General features: G+C 34.8%; 2 protein-coding genes across 2 annotated transcripts; one reads left to right on the top strand and one right to left on the bottom strand.

Moving 5' to 3' along the window:
- Positions 1–1,930: 1,930 nt before the first annotated feature.
- LOC105206997 (spore coat protein SP96-like) lies at positions 1,931–2,963 on the bottom strand. Its single transcript, XM_039452964.1, has 2 exons — positions 2,555–2,963; positions 1,931–2,213 (listed from the first exon to the last, which is right to left on the bottom strand). The coding sequence occupies exons 1-2, from the start codon at positions 2,939–2,941 to the stop codon at positions 1,998–2,000; spliced, it is 603 nt and encodes a 200-aa protein (XP_039308898.1). The 5' UTR covers positions 2,942–2,963; the 3' UTR covers positions 1,931–1,997.
- A 1,886-nt stretch (positions 2,964–4,849) lies between these two features.
- LOC105202905 lies at positions 4,850–8,456 on the top strand. Its single transcript, XM_039452965.1, has 3 exons — positions 4,850–5,143; positions 5,620–6,511; positions 8,323–8,456. Exons 1-2 carry the CDS (start codon positions 4,945–4,947, stop codon positions 6,507–6,509), a joined length of 1,089 nt encoding a protein of 362 aa, XP_039308899.1. The 5' UTR covers positions 4,850–4,944; the 3' UTR covers positions 6,510–6,511; positions 8,323–8,456.
- Positions 8,457–12,046: the final 3,590 nt, after the last annotated feature.

Raw genomic sequence — 12,046 nt, 5'->3', positions numbered from 1 at the left:
CGTTGATTTAGGATTTGACGAACGAGCACTGGAAGCCGGTTTTCTCAGAGAGAGAATGCGGGAGCTGTGAATTTTGAATTCGTGCGATACTGCTAGCGAGCGTTGAGAGCGCGAAAGACAGCCGTATCGCGAACGACAAGGAGAGAGAGAGAGCGCGAGAGAGCGACGACGAAACACGCGAACAAGAGAACTGAGCGGTGCGGCGCTCGAGTGCAGGAACGGACGACAGGAGGTGATCAAGGATGCACTGAATGTACAGTTTTGTCGGTTCTCACAAAGTGTTTATTATAACTTGTCACAAACTTTCTACTGTTACTGATAAGTCGGATCGAGTGCATATAAATGTTTGGCATTAATATAGAGAAGTCTGATTTCGCTCGCGCGGTTACTTTTGCAAAAGAGAATTTGAATCCATCGCGTTTCTCTCGCTTCTGAGGCGTCGGACGATAGCACGAACCCCGGAAAAACGGTGCTCCGCGAAGGAGAGTCGGAAGGAGCGAATTGTTCCCGAAATGAAGATTATTGGCCAAGCGGCCCTCCCGATGGGAGTTACCAATTTCAGAGAGGAACCTGAGAGCGGTCACGCTTCGATTTTAGGTGCGACTTTATTTTGAGAGGGCCTCTGTGATTCACGAAAAATGGACCTTGAACTACGTAGCCAAGGTCCATTTTCCACGTCGGTAATGTCCACGTTTTCGTGGTTTTCAGCAGCGCTATGTCGATATTACGGTTCTCCTCCGTGCTATGTGCAGGAGTGAGAGATGCGTTAGTCAGATAAAGACGGACAATCGGTCTCTGTCCGTCGTCTGTTTAGACCATCAGTTCGAGAGAGAAAGCATCATGGTGGCAAACACGGAGCGAGCTGCGATGTTATCTCTACGGATACCTTCCTCTCCACTCCCCTCTCGCCGATCTCGTTTTCCGCGCTACGTTTTGGCCGTAAAATTCAGAAAGAGGATTTCGGACGATTTCTGGACAGGGACGTAGAGAGACCAGAAAGCGCCCACTTTTTATACATGTCTTATATTTTGTTACAATGGCCTATGCGTACAATTCTTACACAAAATAATTGTAATCACAATGAATCAAACAAGTTTATACAATATATATATATATATATACATATTCCATTTAAAAAAACGTATACATTTTCCTTTAGGTATCCATTGCTTTAAAAATTCTTTTTCTGTGAATTGCTGTCTATTTAAGATAAAACTATGTAAAAATGTTTACATCTGGAAACGTAAGAATATCAAGAATAATTTCACTTTGAACAAATTATTCATAAGTCTTTCACATATGTAAAAATATTTAATTCTATTTATATGATATACGCAGTATAATTTTTTGGAAATGTTTTTGCAAGGCAAATGATAACAACGAATATATAAACCCGTGTGATTTTTACAATTATTTTATAATCATATGCATACATACATGCATACATACATACATACATACATACATACATACATACATACATACATACGTACATACATACATACATATATATATATGTACACGTGTGTGTGTGTGTGTGTGTGTGTGTGTGTGTGTGTGTATCTGGCCAGAATCCAGTGTCATCTCTTCATCGTCACGATACAGCAAGACAGAGAGTAAACGAAAAAGGATAGACGCTATCAACGTGCCTGAATTGGAAGCTCTATGCTTTTTTGTTTACTTTCCGTCACGCTCTATCGAGGCGACGGACAAGTGCTTTGACTCGCGAGCATTATACACACACAAGCTTGCCGGGTTTTCGGCAAGCTTGTGTGTGTATAATGTTTGCGGTTGTTCCTAACAGAGGCATAACAATTATGGAAAAGGCAGGAGTAAAATGTAGGTAGCACGTGAGCGGCGAAGGCATATGGATATGGATGAGGGCGATAATTTAATTTGACAATAAAATTCTTTTATAGATACATTTATATTTATTTTATATTAACTTTTATTTTTTATATTTTTATTTTTATATTAACTTTTATTTTTTACATTATTCATTGGTTATAAAAATAAACTTGAATTCCTCCGTTTCCTCTTATCACTGTTCCTCTACCTCTACCCCCACCCCTGCCTCTTCCTTGTCCTCTCCCTTGTCCTCTTCCTGCTCTTCCTCTTCCTGCTCTTCCTCTTCCTCTTCCTCGTCCTCTTCCTCGTCCTCTCCCGCGAGTGCCCGTGAGAGCAGCATAAATAATATTTTGTAGATCAGCAGTCTGAAACAAAAAATTCAAGAATTACGTTAAAGCATTTTAAATAAAAATTAAAATAATTAATTATAAAAATAATTTAAAAAATAAAAAGCTCTATAATTTTATAAAAATGCTCATCTGTACAATAAACAAAATAATAATGTAATGTAATTTCTAAACCAATAATAGAATTGTGCTCAAATTTTTACGCTGCTAATTATTAGATTTTTTTCTATATTTAAAAACAGCATGAACCAAGAAAGAATTTTTTTGCGGTGACCAAATTTGATATTTCATATATAACTCACAAACAAAAACATAGGATGCTTTCCATTTAGTGACATTTATCTTTAGTAAACACCTACATTTATTGTTATGAGTTGACCAGGATTGGCCGTTGGCACGGTTGCTGTCGACATCGTCGCCGTTGTCGTCGACATCGTCGCCGTCGTCATCTCCGTCGCCGCCATTGATTCGGCCGTATCATTCGTCGTCTCCGTCGCCGTCGTCGTCATCGTCGTCGACTCGGCCGTATCATTCGTCGTCTCCGTCGCCGTCGTCGTCATCGCCGTCGACTCGGCCCTATCAGCCATCGTCTCCGTCGCCGCCATCGTCATCGCCGTTGACTCGGCAATATCAGCCATCGTCTCCGTCGCCGCTACTGTCGACATCGTCACCGTCGTCGTGGTCGCCGTCGCTGTCGACGTCGTCGCCGTCGCTGTCGACGTCGTCGTTGCCGCTGTCGTCGGCATTGTGACCAATGTTTCTTTACTGAAAATATAAAATTTAGACAATATAAATAATAATGTTTTACTATGTAATAACATTTTTCTCGTATATTTTTTTAAGTACATAGATATACTTACTAGATCTGCTTTGCGATGCTCGTCCTTGCGATGGTCACCTTCACAGTCGACAGTCGAACATTGAATGATCGAAATAATACAGCGCTCGCCGTGCCCACGTCGTCTTACAGTGTTGTCGCTTTTCAACCACGTGCGGACCGATTCAATCGGTAGATTATGAATGCTTTTTTTATAGAAAAATAGTTAATACACGTAGCTATATTATATTTTTGTCATAATCGTCATAATTTACATACGATTTTTTCTTTTATGCATGTTAGAGTATCTTGCGTCGTGAAAATTTTTCACAGAATTTTTTAATTGATTGAAATCTTTTTTATTAATACTGAAATAATATACATCTTTTCTCAGAATTTGTTATAGATGTAAATTAAAAAATATTTTAACATTTGTATATAGAAAAATTTGAAAAATTTTATACAGTTTTAAAATTATATAGAAATGAAAAATTTTGAAATTTACATAGAAAGTGTGAAAAATAATATGAAAAATTCTGAGAAAAATTTTATTAATCTAAAAAAAATTTTTTTTACAATTTTAATATGTACTCTTCAATAATTTTATGTAAACTTACTTTTACTATTCTTTATTTATTTACTTCTATTTTCTCGAGAAACATTTAAGCGTTTCGTTTTCTCCTACTTAATAAAGATTTAAATTTAGTAATTATTCACACACAAACAATATTATTAAAATTTATACAGACCAAGTTTAAAGTGTTCTTATTGTTATAATGTTTCTTAAACTTACATATATGAAAAATTTGGAAAAAAGATGCAGAATTTTTCAATAGTTCTGAAATATTTCAAAGTATGTAAAAAAATCTGGATAATTGTATTTATTATAAATCTTTGGGAAGAAGATTGATTTCGTATATTTGTATTAATAACATTATGTATGATTATTGAATATTTGTCTCTTTTTCAGCATTACTTTAAATATAATTTTTTATAACATTATCATACAAAAATTTGGTGAATTAACAATAAGCATTAACATGCTTATAATAAACTTATAAGCATAATACATGTATAGAAAATTGATTTGTATATATGATTTCTTAAAACTCCCTAATTATAAAAAAATGCCTATTTAAGCTGTAATTTTTAGATTTTAAATATAAATTATGATACAATGAATCTTATTGGTTCAATTCGTCTTTTTCGTTTAAACGTAAACGTTTAAAAATAAGCGTTAGAAAAGAAGAAAAACAAAACAGCGCGACGACTTTACGTGACGACGAAGCACGCTATTGTTCGGCGCAGTCCGCATTTGATAGTGAGACAGAGTACTTCGATAGCCTGTTCTTTTACTCGTGTACCAAATCGCATTTTTGGTTGCAATTATAAGTTTCTTTTTTCTTTTTCTTTTATTTATTTAGTAACTGCTTGATTTACGAAAAAAATCGTGTTTGTTTACTTATTCTTTTTAGTTTACGCTCTGTCTCTAATTTATATTATTTTCTTTTATTTTGTGCAAAGAGTTTTGTTGACAAAACAGTGTAACAATGAGTGAAAACTGTGTGAAACGTATATACGACAAGTGTATGTACAAAAATTGCCGTAACGGAAGATTTTCAACGGGATCACATTTATATAGATTTCCTGTTATTACTGACACTAGATGTCAATTATGGATACGTAATAGCGGTAAGTTTCTTATCATATTTATTATACTACGCGTCTCGTTCTCGATGATAACACAAGTGTAGATGTCAGTGTACTTGATATCTCACAACGTTTTAGAGCGTAGAAGAAAAAAGGGATGGCGCTACCGGCGGTCTTCCTGCCAGGCCGCCGGTCCCCCGCGCCATCCTCGCCATATTGTTTTGTTGTGCTCGAGATTTCAGAACGTGTGGCGTAGAAAATCTCAGAAACAAATTCGCAAAAATGTCTAAAACGAAGAAAAGGAAACATTCAAGGTCAAGATCAAGAGAAAGATCAAGGAATGATGATAGGAAGCGTAATGCGACCGAGGAAAAGCTCGAAAAATTACGAGAAAAAGTAGATAACCTCACCACGGTGATTACGACGTTAATACAGGCACGGGAAAAGCATAAGGCTTCAGATCGATCATCTCCGGAAACCAGTAAGTTGATCATTGTTTGTTTCCATACGAAAATAATAATGAGAAGTTCCTTCGTCTTACTCGTTGATTCTATACGAATCTTCGAGTGTCGGTTTCCATACGAAACCGACGGTGTCATAGTACGCAAAAAATATGTTTAAGGAAAATATTCCTTTTGCTCAAGGATTCCATACGAATCCTAGAGTGCCGGACTCCATACGAAGCCGGTAGCGTTATAACACGCAAACATATTAAGACGAACACCAGGAAGTTATTTTTTCTTCCTCTTCTTCTCTTGTCACTCGAGGATTCCATACGAACCCTCGAGGCGTCATAGTACGCAGACGTTCAATATGAACAAAAAATTCGGCGCTCGACAATGCCATAGGCGTCGCGAGGGTCGAAATCTATTAGGTTACGACAGAGGTTATGATACATAACCATAATTTAGCCATCTTATGGTGAGTATTTACCATATATGTATGCATATATTACAGGCGAAGTAATTATAAACAACACTGACCTATCAAGGACAGATGAAGTGGAGTTAACAACGGATGCGGACACAGTTCCAAACAGTCTCGCCGAAAAAGAAAACATTTCCGAGGAAATGTCGAAAATGTTAGGGGAAGATCAAGATGCAAAAAAATTGATCGAAGTAAAGTTCCATTCCGAATTACAACTTAGATGGCAGAAATGGATGAGAGATGGATTGCCCGAAGGGAATAAAAAAGCAATCCTGGAGATGTACCCGAGAAAAGGGGACCTTTTCTCGGAAGCCCCAAAAATAAATTTGGAAATATTACCTGCCTTAACGGAAATAGCGACTAAGAGAGATCAACATTTTGCCGAAACGCAAAATTGTGTAGGATCGGCCATTGCAGCATTAGCAGCGGCAGTGTCCATGCTGCTAGAAGGACCTGAAGAAGGCATAGATCAGGAGAAATTTACAAAGTATCTATGTGATGTGGGACAACTGTTAACCGAGGTTTATCACCAACAATCGTTATCAAGAAAGGCTTTCATTACACCTCTGATGAATAAAGCAGTAAAACCAACATTGGAAGCAGCAAAATCAGATCAATGGTTATACGGCGAAAAGTTTGGAGAGCAAGTAAAAGAAGCGAAATCGCTAGAAAAAGCCTGCGCTAATATTAAAGCTCCGGAAAAAACTTCAAATTTGCGACAATCTCTAAGACCTTGGAATCAGGGAAACGCGAGATTCCCACCTGTCAAATATCGACAGGTGGGTTATCAACGATACCAGCAGAGGCCGTATCAACGGAGGAATACGATTCGTTTCAAACCGAAGGATCAGAAAGCGACGCACTCATCAAAGAAATCCAGCAGTCAGACGACGACGAGCCGGTCATCGTCGAAGAAATAAGGGTAACGAATATAGCAGGACGCCTGCGTAATTATAGAAAAAATTGGACAGCTCTTACGTCGAATAGACATATTTTGAGTTGGTTAAAGGGATATAAAATTCCGTTTCAAAGAGTTCCACGTCAACGTAGAATCCCAACAAGCAAAAATAATTCAGAAAGCCAATTAGCCGAAATTGAATTAGAAATCAAAACGATGTTGACTAACAAAGTCATAGAAGAATGTTCAGAAGTTAGGGAACAGTTTATTTCGTCATATTTTCTTATTAAAAAACCAGATGGATCGAATAGATTTATCTTTAATCTTAAAAAATTAAATAAATTTATAGACACAGTACATTTTAAAATGGAGGATATTCGATCAGTAAAGAGTTTGATGACACAAAAAGCATTTATGGGTTCATTAGATTTAAAGGATGCTTATCACGTAGTTCCTGTACACAAAGATCATAGAAAATTTCTCCGTTTCAAATTTCTTGATAAGCTATACCAATTCACTTGCCTCCCCTTTGGGCTTTCTACCAGTCCGTATGTATTTACAAAGTTGATGAAACCAGTCATGAACCATCTAAGACTACGGGGAATAGTGACAGTAATATATCTAGACGATATACTTTTTATACACAAATCCAAGAAAATCTGTCAGAGTAATATTAATTATGCTAAAGAATTAATGGAACATCTAGGTTTTATTATAAATTATCAGAAAAGTTCCCTAATACCTAGTCAAGAATGTACTTATTTGGGTTTTAAAATTAATTCAAATACCTTTTGTTTAGAATTAACAGATAAAAAGAAAATTAAAATTGTAGAATTGATAAACCAAGTTTACGAAGGAAAACGGTACAGAATTCGAGACATAGCAAAATTATTAGGTACTTTGACGGCAGCTTGCCCGGCAATGGCATACAGTAAAGTATATGTTAAGAGATTGGAAAGGGAAAAGTTTTTAGCATTAATACTTAATAATAACGATTTTGAAGGAAAAATGCATATAACGAAAGCGGCAATAGAAGACTTACAGTGGTGGAAACGAGTTGTACCATTAGGTTATAATCCGATTAGAGTTCAAAAATTTAATATGGAAATATATTCGGATTCCTCAACGACTGGTTGGGGCGCTTATTGTAACAATGTTAGAATCAGCGGGTTTTGGAGTAAAAAAAAAAGAAAGTGCCATATAAATTATTTAGAACTCAAGGCAGCCTTTCTTGCGCTACAAAGCTTTGCATCCGAATTGGTTTCGTGCGAAATTCTGTTACGATTGGACAATACAACTGCAATAGCGTATGTCAATAAAGCGGGAGGAATCAAATTTCCTCACCTCAGCGAACTAGCCCGGAAAATATGGCAATGGTGCGAAAAGAGAAAGATTTGGATCACGGCATCTTACATTCCGTCTAGTGAGAATATAGAGGCAGACGCGGCGTCGCGGATTACTAATATTGATACCGAATGGGAGCTATCGGATGAAATCTTTAAAAAAATTGAAAGAAGCTTCGGACCATTTGATATAGATCTTTTCGCATCAAGGTTAAATAAAAAATGCAAGAAATTCTGCTCCAGATTTCCGGATCCGGACGCGACGTTTGTAGACGCGTTTACAATATCATGGGAAAACAAAGAAATTTATGCATTCCCCCCCTTTTCTCTAATTTTGCAAACATTAAGAAAGTTTATTTTAGACAAAGCGGAAGGCACAATTGTAGTGCCTTTATGGATCAGTCAACCTTGGTTTCCATTATTTAAATCATTATTAGCATCGGAACCTCTTATATTTCCTCCAAGTAAGAAGCTTCTATTATCTCCTTGTAGGCAAAGGACGCATCCATTGGCAACGAAACTGTCATTAATGGCAGGGCAGTTATCAGGAAAGCTTTTCTGCAAAAAGGAGTCACAGAAGACTCAGTGGACATCATGGTAAACTCTATAACACCTTCAACCCTCAAGCAATACGAAAGCGCCTTAAAACTATGGATGAAATTTGCAGTAGAACACCAATTCGATGCGTTTAACTCAACAACTACGTCTATTTTAATGTTTCTAACTCAAAGGTTTAAAGAAGGCGCAGGTTACAGCACCTTAAATACCACCAGGTCGGCGATTGCTCTTATTTCATTATACAATATTTCGCAAGATGGACTTATTGCACGGTTTCTAAAAGGTATTTATAAGAAAAGCCCAGTGAGACCTAAGTATGCTTCAACATGGGATATTACCCCAGTGTTGACATATATTGAAGAGCTCCCGCCTCTAAATCAATTAAGTTTTAAGGAAATAGCAGAAAAGATAGCGACGTTATTAGCATTGACGACTGCACATCGGCTGCAAATATTAGCGCTGATTCGTGTTGAAAATATTCATGTCTCAACGGAAGGACTAACTATAAAAATACCAGATTTAATTAAAACATCTAAGCCAGGAAAGTTTCAGCCAGAACTTTATTTGCCGTATTTTAAAGAAAAGCCAAAGTTATGTACAGCATCAGCTATATTAGAATATTTAGAATATACCAAAAAATTTAGGGATAACAATAATACAAGATTATTAATAGCTACTGTAAAGCCATATGGTGCGGTAAGTGCACAAACTATTGGGCACTGGATTAAAGCTTTGCTAAACAAAGCCGGTATAGATACAAAGCAGTTTTCTGCGTACAGCACACGGCATGCGGCCGTATCTACTGCGTTCCGAAAAGGTGTAGACGTAACTACAATAAGACGCACGGCAGGTTGGTCTGCTCAGTCACAAACATTCTTTAAGTTTTATAATAAGCCGTTACAGACTTCGAACGATGAGTTTATTCGGGCAATTTTAGGATAAGTTAAATTTTATATTTCGTTTGCGGATTATAATGCTAAGGCAGATATCCGAAAAAATCGTTCCTACCCCCTCTAAGTATAAGGGATAGATTGTACAAATTATTTTTTTTTAAGCAAAAGTAAATAAATAAAGATTCAGAGTTGTGATATTCGCTAAACATCTACACTTGTGTTATCATCGAGAACGAGACGCGTAGTATAATTGAAGGGTTAAACGTGCCCGTCGAGGACGGGCGAAGTTCAACCCTAATTATACGAAGCGTCTCGTTCGAAGATGATCCTTTTCCTCACCCCAATACTATTAACCCAGGTGTATTACCCAGGATCATTAAAAAAAAAAAAAAAAAAAAAAAACACAACTCTTCTTAATCCTCCAAAGTATATGGCGAGGATGGCGCGGGGGACCGGCGGCCTGGCAGGAAGACCGCCGGTAGCGCCATCCCTTTTTTCTTCTACGCTCTAAAACGTTGTGAGATATCAAGTACACTGACATCTACACTTGTGTTATCATCTTCGAACGAGACGCTTCGTATAATTAGGGTTGAACTTCGCCCGTCCTCGACGGGCTCGTTTAACCCTATCAATTATATTAATTGATTGACATTTGTTTAAAGTAATATTTCAATCAAGAACTCGAAAATGGAGCATATTTATAAAAATCGTACTATCGGATATTGTTTACATATATCTGAAGTAATTTAATCTATCTTATAGTCAATATCTCAAAAATTAAAAGACAAGAAATATCAACAAGGGATGACACAGTGACACTTTAGGATTTTGAACCTAATTTTTTTAATTATTCAGGAGATAAACAAGTGTTTACGTCTCCCGGCGTTTGAACGCCGGGAGACGTAAGTCTTTTCTTCTTTCGAGAAAAATTAAAAATATTGAGGTCAAATTCGTAGGGTGAGTCACCGCGTCTTCCTCTTGTAAGTAGAATATTTTGTTTTGAAAATGTAAATCCTGTAATTAATGATGATGGGTATGAAGATTAAACAATTATTATTTAATTCATATTAATTATTTTACATTAGCGTACTATTTTTATCATAATGTATGAAAAGTTAATAAAGATAATATGTAAAATTAATTATATATTTATTATTTTCTCAAAAGCAAGACAAATACAATTTCAAGAAAATAAATCAGTTTTCATTGTTTTTTTTAAATCTGTATATAATTTTTTTTTTATATACATATAAAACTCAAATTATGTAATATAATACAAAATTCATTATTATGAACAATAAATAAAATAAAATATGTTAGAAAATACGTGGATTAAATAATCAAATTAATTTTTTGCATATAAACTTACGTAATATATTTTTTTTAATATTTTAATATTGACGTTTATTTTTTTAAAATCTGAAAAAATTTGACGTAAATAATGTTGGAAAGATGTAACAAAAAAAAAACATAAATTTTGTCATTTAACAATTGCACTTGAAATTTAACAATTTTAAACTTCTTGAATTTTTTACAATTAGAAATTGCATCTTAAAAATGTCCAAAAATATTTAACTGGATAACTGAAATGATTTTTTTTATAATTTGTTATAAATCAGAAGATTGGAAAAAATATAATTGAATAATTATGTTTTTATTTGTTACTATCGCAAGAGTAAAGATAGCGGATTAAAAATGGTTGGTGAAAATTTTTCTTTCATAAAGGATTAAAGAATGACGTATGATAAATCTATTTTCGGGTGGGGAGTTTTCATGTATAAATTCGGCTATACCGTTTATTACATTTTAGAAGTCTAGAAATGCCAGTTTTTTTATACTATAACGGGTATAGTCGGATTCGTATGTGAAATTTGCCCCACGCCAAAATACACTTATCATACGTTAATCATTAGCTTCCTATTGTTATTATTGCGATAATAGCAAATAAATAGAATTATTTTTAGCAAATATTTATAGCAAATAAATAGTTATATTTTTTCTCAAATCTAATTCTCAACAAATTATAAAAAAAAGTAGTAACTTTCTAGTCATTAAAATACACATTTAGAAAATTTAAAACATTTTTAAGATACAAATTTAAATTTAAAAAATTTAAGAAATTAAAAATTATGAAAATTTAAGAAATTAAAGAAAATTTATTTTTAACTTGTTTAATTGAAATTATTAAGAGACTAACTTTATACTTTTCTGTTGCATCTTTCCAACATCATTTACTCAATTTTTTTTTAATGTTTTAAAAATAACATATATTCATTTTATGCGGTACACATATTTATATTTATTTATAACTCTTTTTGCTTAGTTTTAAATTTTCTACAATTTTTACGGCACACCAATTGTGTAACATTTTACTAATATATCGTTTTATAATTTTGTTTCAGGAAATACTACATTGGAAACATGGACTGCCAACTCATTGCGTCGTGCTGGTCTATGTGAAGATCATTTTGATCCAAGTTCCTTCAAGACAGGACCAACAAGCAAGAAAAATTTTAAAACATTGAAACGAGATGCTGTTCCAATAAAGTTCAAGGAATACTCACAACAAGAATCGGAAACAAGAAATACAGGTATAAATCCAAATTTAACATTATTAGAAATACCGGTTGAAATAGGTGTAGGAGAATTAAACAATGGCACTCAAATAGTGTCAGAAAAAATTAATAATAACATTAATATAGAAGAAAGAAATGTACCGAGTAACCGATATATTAAAACGTACCAACGTGCAAAAAAAATGCATT

The sequence above is a fragment of the Solenopsis invicta genome, chromosome 8 (assembly GCF_016802725.1).
Source record: "Solenopsis invicta isolate M01_SB chromosome 8, UNIL_Sinv_3.0, whole genome shotgun sequence".
In the NCBI taxonomy this organism is placed as follows: Eukaryota; Metazoa; Arthropoda; class Insecta; order Hymenoptera; family Formicidae; genus Solenopsis; species Solenopsis invicta.
Note: the sequence above shows the minus strand (reverse complement) of the source record. Positions and strands in the feature narration are given on the sequence as shown.

What these genes read in the sequence shown, in the direction of transcription:
- LOC105206997 (XM_039452964.1), bottom strand. Translation starts at nt 2,941, where the DNA reads ATGCCGACGACAGCGGCAACGACGACGTCGACAGCGACGGCGACGACG. An exon ending in GTCAACTCATAACAATAAAT is followed by an intron (nt 2,214 to 2,554) that starts GTAGGTGTTTAC and finishes TTTTTGTTTCAG; the next exon opens with ACTGCTGATCTACAAAATAT.
- LOC105202905 (XM_039452965.1), top strand. Translation starts at nt 4,945, where the DNA reads ATGTCTAAAACGAAGAAAAGGAAACATTCAAGGTCAAGATCAAGAGAA. An exon ending in TCGATCATCTCCGGAAACCA is followed by an intron (nt 5,144 to 5,619) that starts GTAAGTTGATCA and finishes CATATATTACAG; the next exon opens with GCGAAGTAATTATAAACAAC.